The sequence below is a fragment of the Cynoglossus semilaevis genome, chromosome 19, assembly GCF_000523025.1.
Source record: "Cynoglossus semilaevis isolate Cse_v1.0 chromosome 19, Cse_v1.0, whole genome shotgun sequence".
Lineage (NCBI taxonomy): Eukaryota > Metazoa > Chordata > Actinopteri > Pleuronectiformes > Cynoglossidae > Cynoglossus > Cynoglossus semilaevis.
In genome coordinates this window covers 11,453,856-11,462,520 of record NC_024325.1, presented here as the reverse complement: position 1 = coordinate 11,462,520, position 8,665 = coordinate 11,453,856, and the positions used below count along the sequence as shown (strand labels likewise).

The window sequence follows — 8,665 nt, the reverse complement described above, 5'->3', positions numbered from 1 at the left end:
CATCACATGCTCAAACTTACAGGTTCTTTCAGATGAACAGGCTATATAATCATGTTGCTGACTGATTGCATTGCAATATAAAATGATTAATTATAGACCTAAGAATTAATAAAAAATCACTTTGCATTTAGATATATTTGTTTGGGGCATTAAACATTACATCCACGCAGCAAAAATATGCCTCAAATCCCACTGCACTATGTTACTACATTTAAAGTCCTAATGGTTGTTGTTATTACGCCATAAAGATGCTGCCATATTGGATTATCATCATCATCTTCAACATTACTAAAAACATCCTGAAGGATGTGTGTTGTTGTTTCCAAATAATCACCATGTTTATTTGGACAACAACCTTTTTTCCTCAATGCTGCAGAAATTGTCCTCAATTTCTGCAGCTTCTACCACACTGCAATGCCTATAATTGAACAATGGTACAACAACATTACAGGCGGATACCCACAGCCTCACTAATCTACATTTTTAAAGGCCAAATCATTCAGTAATAATAACATAATTTTTTTTTTTCAATATCTGTGAGTAATTTTCTGGTTACACCTAACTTTATAGGATGTAACACCTTAATAACCAGTTAGATGACCCAGTTTCACATCCCATTTCCTTTTAATGAACCATTATAACCACACCTAAAGGAATTTAATTGTTTTGGTTTGGACAAGTAAAATACTGATGTGTATACAATGTCAAACAGATGCATTAATGTGACCTCTTTCACCTCCGTTGACCCAAGATCAGGCGTGGGCAAACTTTTTTGACTCGCGAGCTATAATGGGTCTTAAAATTTGACAGTGGGGCAGGACAGGAGCAGTACATGGAGCATTCAGATAAACTAAGATGAACGACAAATGATAAATGTAAAGGTCATAAAGTCACCCCCCCTTACTAGCTCTAAATTGCACCTCTTATTATTATTGTTGTTATTTTATCATTATTACTACTACTAATGCTACTGTGTTTATTTGTCCTGTTTGTGTCTTTTTAAAGTGTATTGTGATTTTTATCATTTCATCATTTTTATCATACGTTTACTAGCCACCATCAGCTTACTGTTGGCTACCTTGATGCATGTTTGAACAACTGTGGGTTATGTTTGACAAATTTGAATTATCCTTTGACATTTTTGGCTAAGTGCTTTAGGGCTTGCGACCAGCTTCTGCTTGTCAAATCTGCAGTTAACAACCATGTGAAACAGACAAATTGGTGTAGTGAGAACACAACATGAAATACTACAAACATTTCTATTGTTTGTGCAGCTACAGCAGAGTAAACAGTGGCGGGGCAATAAGTGCAACCAATGCAACCAATCTTAAGCCTCATGGTATGTAAATTGTAGATAGGGTGTTGTATATATTGTATATATATTATTGGAAACAAAAGTGGGTTATCCAGAGAAGTTAGAACTACATTAAAGGCGGCCAGATTAGGTAACAGCAACCTGGCCTGAGAAATGCTGCAATAATTATTTTTCTACTTTTTTACGAGGAAATAAATTAGATGCACTCTACGTAGAGTCAGAGGAAAGAATGGAAGATGAATATAAACAAGCACTGATTAACCACCAAACTACTTCAAATACATGGGCTTTAATATCACGGCCGATCGATATTTTTTGCTTTCCTACTGTCAACCACAGATGCGACGCAGATCAAGAAATAAACCACACCTACCTCGATAGCGGCTCTTCGCCAGAAATAGATATATCCATATGAATTGTCAATGCAATCCAATCGGTCATGATTTTAAAAAGCAACTAAAAAGCAAACAGCATGTGAATGTGAGAAGGGACAGCCCGACAGCGTTACGTTGCACAACCGCCTAACCCAAGTTCTTGTAGAGTTGTTATGAACAGCCGGTCAAAGCAGTGAGCGTACGTGTGCGTTCATGTCTATATGTGTGTGTGTGTGTGTGTGACTTCACATCCTCCGCCACCACTGGCTTGGAAACAGTGTGTTACGAGGTTGAGGAAAGGAAAGTAGGTCAACTGGTAGCTCAGTACCAGGCTAACATAGACAGTTACATTAGCAGCAGCAGCAGGGGCTACAGTATACACAAATGAACAGGACGAGGGAAAAGGATGCACACAGCCTCGTCTTTAAAATCACTATGTCAAAAAAGCACCAGGTTATAGTTTTTCGAACAGGGTTTGTTGTCTTGTAAATTAGTTCACAAACAATAAAAAAAATACACATGTAAATTAGTTCACAAACAATAAAAAAATATCACTTTATTGTTCATATCTTGTTAAAACGCTTGCCTAGAAGATGTCTGGTTGATTCCGGTCTTTCTGTGTGGAATTTTCACACCCCGGTTTCCTCACACAGCACAAAATCATACACATGGGGATTAGACACTTCACTATACACTATAATCACAGTTTTGAAACGTGTGTATGGTTGTTGTGTTCAATGTGGGGCCACCATCGCCACTCCCGAGACTCCTGAAAGGGATTTATGTAGGTATGTAACAACTGTAATTGTAAATAAGTAATTCTGACAAAAATTTGCCAGGAGTTAACCGTTAAAGTGCACAATATAACAGGTTAAATTAAGTACAATACATTTTAGTTTGAAAATTATCCATATATTTGTTGTTGCTCTATATGACTGCTTTGTTGCCATCTCAAAAGTACAGACCTATTCTATACCAAATTAATTTCTGTTCTAAATTTAATGACCGAACGCACTCCCTAAATAGAATCATTTGTTTTGGAAGATGAAAGGCACAAAACAAATAACATACATAATAAAGAACGGATTAGTTTGAGATTTAAAAAGATAGAACGTTGAGTGACAAAGTCCACTGGAGGGCGCTAACACAAAGCACCAGGTGGTCTGAAAGCAGGAGGCCATTCACCAACCTGTTTTAGCTACTGTTAGCCAACCGGCGGCTAAAAGCTAAGATATCGGTTTGTCTTGTAATGTCGCCTGTCTTATTAAGCGATGGCAAGAGAACATTGCTCACAGACCGAAGCTGGTAAGTGTTTAGCTGTTCTTCAATATCTGACACTACATTTTATATGCATATAATATGCAGGAGTACTTAAAATCGAAAGCTAAGTAATGGGGAGCATCCCAGAGGCTGGCTAACGTTACGTTAGCAAGTACTAGCATAACTCTTTTTTCTTTTCAGATCTGTATTTCCTGATTGCCAGATTTCTAGAGTCTGGACCTTGTAAAAAAGCAGCAAAGGTAACAGCCGACGACAAGTGTAATATGTTCCAGTCAACTTTTACAAACACAATTGTTGCAGCTAGTGCTAACTTCCAATGCTAACCGCGTCTGTGTATGTGTGTGTTCAGATCCTGATTGAGGAGCTTGAGGAGTATGAGGTAAGTTTAGGGACACCTCTTTATCGTTGTGTCTATTTTTTTTTGTTGATGCCGCACATCTGGTCGCTATTTATACTTCATTTATATGTTGTTTTGCGGCTGCATTGTGACAAAGAGCGGGGTTTCGATACGGCACCAGAGTAGCTGTGTAGTAATTTTTTTAATGTTGTCTTTTAACTTTAGTTGGTTCCTCAACGATGGAGTTGGGACGGACAGAAATACACACGGACCTTTCAGGACTGGGTGAGTGAAAATTGTCATGTCAACCGTTTTAAAAAGAAAGCGATCGCATTTTCTAAAGTAAGTCATCATCAATTTTCTTAGTCATCGATGTTTTATCGATTTATTACGGTGGCCGGTGGTAGAAAATGTATTAATACTTGATAATCGAACATTTATATTTGTGCACCATGGTTGTAAATATTCAGGCTTTGCTATTGTGTCGACAAAAGGGCGGACGAGAGACGAGGAAAAGTCGCCATTGGCGGAACAGGCAGCGTCAATCTTCCGTTTAGCCAATAAGATCACAGGGGTCGTTTTGAGTGAAGTTTAAGGCACTGTTTTGATTGGTTAAGAGCGTCTTTGTCCTTCCCACCCCTATGTTTTCAGCCATCAGTAAGATTAAATTGTCTTCTGGCTGTAAGATTTTTGTTAATTGTTTTTTTTTTTAATTTTGATGAATTGTTGCAATACAGTTTATTTAATTTCAAGTAAAATCCCAATCATTTCAGTGCTAAATTAAAGATGCTTTTTCAGCATCAAGACTTTGTAGCGCAGTTATAGGGTTCCCACGTGCCATACAGTAGCTGTTATACAAACCTACATATGTCTATGTCTGATGTATGAGGAGTGAACGACAATTCGAAAATTGTGATTTCCGCAGGTGATTCTGAACCAGCACATTCCTGCAAACTACCTCTTGCGTGTTTGTCAGCGAATAGGACCCCTCATTGAGAAAGAGATACCGACTTGTGTTCCCAAAGTGCAAACACTACTGGGCCTTGGAAGACAGTCCTTGCTTCGTACCAACAAAAGTGAGCTTCTGTCTTTCATCAAAACATTTTGTGCAATGTCATTATATAATTAGTGTTGTTAATACAAGCTGTAAATATACATGAGATTTGGTAAAATTAATTTCATACTAATTACTCATGGCCCTTTTACGGCACCACCTGTTCTAGGCTGTAGCCACAAAGTATGCAGCGGCTCAGCTGTTGCTGCACTCCACCGAGGACGACCACCAGAACCACCTGTCAAAAGTGGAGATGCTCCCAGTGTTGGTGTGTAACCTTTTTTTCTATTTACTTGTTACCACGGCAAACACCACAAATGTTTGCCATCATTTAAATGCTTATACTAATGGGCTACATTTTGTAGTAGTAGTTCATTCTGATGTTTACTTTAATTTTCAGCCCTCTGTTTTTACCATGTCTACATGACTAAATGTGATTTGTGGATTAGATTTCATCATTCAGATTTCATCTTCACAACAGCTCTCAGTTTAACAGCTTTACCAATTTAGCTGTTAGTTAGATGCTGTCGATGTTGAACTACTTTGAATTTAGCTGAATTAGCAGACTGCTGTATATGGTCTTCATTTTTCCCTTTCCGTGTCTTAGTGTCCATTTTGGGTGCCCGCCAGGCCACCGGCACAGCTCGGTTTGGCCAGGTCTTCCCGTCTTCTTCATACCAACACATTAAAGTACACAAACGCATTCTTGGTCATCTATCCTCAGTCTACTGTGTTGCATTTGATCGCACAGGACGTCGGATATTTACGGTGAGTTAAGGGTTATTACAAGGCTTTAGAAAAGTGTTTCTGTAGTGAGTTAAGGGTTATTACAAGGCTTTAAAAAAGTGTGTTGAGTTAACATCTTTGAAAAGAACTAACTTTACAGACCATTGAAATACAGTGGAAACCAAATTGCAATTTTTAAATTAGGTTTTGTATTTATTCATATCAATTTATCTTTAAACTAAAGACTGTTTCACTGGAACTAATATCAGACTGGTGTGTCTCCTACTTGTGGTAATGTTTAATTACTCTATTACTCATGTTTGACACTACACAGGGTTCAGATGACTGTCTGGTGAAAATCTGGGCTACAGACGATGGCCGGCTTCTGGCAACCCTCCGTGGCCATTCAGCAGAGATCTGTGATATGACTGTCAATTATGAGAATACTCTCATTGCATCCGCCAGCTGTGACAAAGTAATCAGAGTGTGGTGCCTGCGAACATGTGCTCCAATAACTGTTCTGCAGGCTCATGCTGCCTCCATCACATCCATACAGGTCAGAGTGGGGCACCTATAAAATCCTGCCAGCACATTTGAAAAATATAATATAATAATTGTTTATTTGTTTCAATCTTTTGCTATTTATGTAATTCTACATGTTAAATGTGTTTTAATAGGTGCCAGAAACATTAGTTTTCAACCACTGAAAAGAGTTGAGCACTCGCTCTTTTCAGTGGAACAATTCTAGCACCTTCTCTGTTATCTAGGATTTAACCTGCTACCCAGTGATCTATTTCCCAGTAGACATTTTTCATTTAATTCAGTTGAATTGTTTTTTTTTTTTATTGGATAGTACTTACCACCTGTGTTTTTCTGGCCCTGTAGTTTTGTCCTGCTGTCAAAGGGACAACACGGTATCTAGCCTCTACAGGTGCAGATGGCATGGTGTGTTTTTGGAAGTGGCACTCACTCAGCTTGAAGTTCAAGTAAGACTTTCTTTACATTAAATTGTCAAATAACATTGTCATTCAAATGACTATCGATGTGCTTTTTGATCTACTTAATGGAACTAATTACAAGTTCTCTGTTTTAAATAAGTGATCAACCTGTCAAGTTTGTTGAGAGGTCTCGTCCAGGAGTTCAGGTCTCTACTTCCTCATTCAGCAGTGGTAAGTGCACATATAATATTATTTTTATAAAAAAACGAATGTCCAATAATAAAACCAATTCCTTAACCAATGTGTTTAAACTTCCTTTATTGTAAATAGGTGGAATGTTCATGGCAACAGGTGGCACTGATCACATGATCAGAGTGTATTACCTTGGTGCTGACTCACCTACAAAGATGTCTGAGATGGATGGCCATACTGTAAGAAGTAAAATGATGTAACCATATGTAATTTACCTAAACTCTATTCGCCTAAAGTTTTATTTTTCTCTGTTTGTAGGATAAAGTGGTGGTTGTCCAGTTTAGCAATAACAATGACAGGTGTGTATGCATGCAAAGATTAAGACAAACCTGAAACATTTTTGGTTATTTTGGACAACTTACAAACTTAAACATGGATATGATCTTTTAGCCTCAGGTTTGTAAGTGGAAGTCGGGATGGTACGGTCAAGATTTGGCAATACCAGCAGCAAGAGTGGAAGAAAATGACTTTAGACATGGCTGCCAAGCTGCCTGGGTAAGTCTTTCATCTGTCAATCTTTCTTTCATGACCCTCTTCAGCCATTTAAATTAAGTGTTTCTTCTGTTGAACTGTGTTGTATATTGAACTGCCAATTTGTTTGTATGCTTTTGATTCCATAGCATTGAATAGAGTATATTTGAGTATTTGAGAAATTTAAATATATTTGAAGATTTCAAAGATGGATTTTCAGCCAGAAATACTTAAACCCCTATTTATGTTCCTGTGTTTTTTTTCTAGGAGTACTGTTGTTACTGGGGATGATAAGACGAAGCTGGTGGTGACGATGGTGGCTTGGGACCGTGCAGATAGCACAGTGATCACAGCAGTGTCAAACTATCTGCTTAAAGTGTGGAGCACAGCGTCTGGACAGCTGTTGCATGTTTTATCTGTTAGTAACCTTAGTCTACTTTCACGAAACGAATGCAAGCTAATTCTGGTCAAAATGCTTAATTCTATATTTGTTTTTCTTTCAAGGGTCATGACGATGAGGTGTATGTGCTGGAGGCTCATCCGTTTGATTCTCGCATTATGTTATCTGCTGGCCATGATGGCAACATTTACATCTGGGATCTGACTAAAGGAACTAAGATCCGTAACTTTTTCAACATGGTAACTGATTGATATTTAATAATAATAATTTTGAGTATTGTTTGTCAGTACTTCAAAGTTCATGTCTTTCCTTCAGATTGAAGGCCAAGGACACGGTGCTATTTTTGATTGTAAGTTCTCCGCCGATGGCCAACATTTTGCCTGCACTGACTCACATGGCCATTTGCTCATCTTTGGCTTTGGCTGCAGCCAACCTTATGAAAAGGTAACTAAAAAGTTTTCCACCCTGTTTTTTTTACTGAAATAAATTTAACAGAATGGTATCTCAAATGGTAGCTGTAAAAACATATGTCAGAAGCATATCCACTCATATTGACAAAATACTTAGGCTAATGAGAATTTAAATTGGAATTAACACTGTTAGCCTGCATGTGGTTGAACATAGATGTTTTGCCATTGTGTCCTCCATTATTAACACAACAGCATTTTTGGCCCTCACTAGATTCCTGACCAGATGTTCTTTCACACGGATTATCGGCCTCTTATTCGGGACTCAAATAATTACGTGTTGGACGAGCAGACTCAGCAGGTCCCTCACCTCATGCCTCCACCCTTTCTAGTGGACGTTGATGGAAATCCTCACCCTCCTCACTTTCAGCGTCTGGTGCCAGGAAGGGAAAATTGCATAGAGGATCAGTTGGTACCTCAGCTGGGATACATGGCTAACAGTAAGATCCCTCTTTTTACCCTTGTCCAGAATGCCATTGTAACAAAATGACTATAAAAGTTTGACCCAATATCTCTGTGTGGTTTAGATGATGGAGAGCTGGTTGAGCAGGTGATCGGCCAGCAAACATCTGAAAACAGAGAAAGCTTGTTGGACAATCTCATCAGACAGTTACAGAACGAGCAGGATGGCCGGCATAATGTTGAGCCTGAAGCTGAAAATGCAGGAGGTGTGTTCCACTACTTTTACTAAATGATCATCAGATAGATTATAGATATTTTTGGAAAAATAAATTTGCTAAATGTTTTGTGTCTGTTGTTAGCTGGTGATGCAGCAGAAGTGGTAAGCTCGCCGACTGCACAACAAAACAGAGGGCAGGTTGATGGGGTGTATCAAATGCAGCACAACACACTTCAAAGTCAAGTTGCCACTGAGAGGGACCTGCTGGCCTGGAGCCGCCGCGTGGTGGTAAATGACATACCGCAAGGAATATTCAGGTGAGACGGGGGGAATGATGCTACATAGTGCCACAAAGCATAATATAAAGGCTAAAATGTCACTGTTTATCAGTGCAAACTGTTGTCTGAGTTTAATATACTATAAGATGGTCA

The 8,665-nt window shown here is 38.6% G+C and overlaps 2 protein-coding genes across 2 annotated transcripts in view; one reads left to right on the top strand and one right to left on the bottom strand.

Moving 5' to 3' along the window:
- The window catches only part of npas2 (neuronal PAS domain protein 2), a 9,771-nt gene extending 7,588 nt beyond the window's left edge, over window positions 1-2,183 (bottom strand). The window contains exon 1 of the mRNA XM_008332951.3: window positions 1,689-2,183. The gene's annotated coding sequence lies outside the window, so the exon portion shown is untranslated. The remainder of the gene's footprint in view (window positions 1-1,688) is intronic.
- A 629-nt stretch (window positions 2,184-2,812) lies between these two features.
- brwd3 (bromodomain and WD repeat domain containing 3) overlaps window positions 2,813-8,665 on the top strand; it is a 12,740-nt gene continuing 6,887 nt past the window's right edge. Inside the window, exons 1-19 of the mRNA XM_008332950.3 lie at window positions 2,813-2,994; window positions 3,151-3,209; window positions 3,320-3,349; window positions 3,533-3,592; window positions 4,233-4,383; window positions 4,531-4,629; window positions 4,969-5,129; window positions 5,422-5,643; window positions 5,973-6,073; window positions 6,186-6,256; window positions 6,356-6,456; window positions 6,536-6,576; window positions 6,668-6,772; window positions 7,016-7,166; window positions 7,253-7,387; window positions 7,464-7,592; window positions 7,830-8,055; window positions 8,143-8,283; window positions 8,377-8,551. Of these exons, the coding sequence (XP_008331172.1) occupies window positions 2,961-2,994; window positions 3,151-3,209; window positions 3,320-3,349; window positions 3,533-3,592; window positions 4,233-4,383; window positions 4,531-4,629; window positions 4,969-5,129; window positions 5,422-5,643; window positions 5,973-6,073; window positions 6,186-6,256; window positions 6,356-6,456; window positions 6,536-6,576; window positions 6,668-6,772; window positions 7,016-7,166; window positions 7,253-7,387; window positions 7,464-7,592; window positions 7,830-8,055; window positions 8,143-8,283; window positions 8,377-8,551 (2,192 nt within the window). The 5' untranslated portion in view covers window positions 2,813-2,960. The remainder of the gene's footprint in view (window positions 2,995-3,150; window positions 3,210-3,319; window positions 3,350-3,532; window positions 3,593-4,232; window positions 4,384-4,530; window positions 4,630-4,968; window positions 5,130-5,421; window positions 5,644-5,972; window positions 6,074-6,185; window positions 6,257-6,355; window positions 6,457-6,535; window positions 6,577-6,667; window positions 6,773-7,015; window positions 7,167-7,252; window positions 7,388-7,463; window positions 7,593-7,829; window positions 8,056-8,142; window positions 8,284-8,376; window positions 8,552-8,665) is intronic.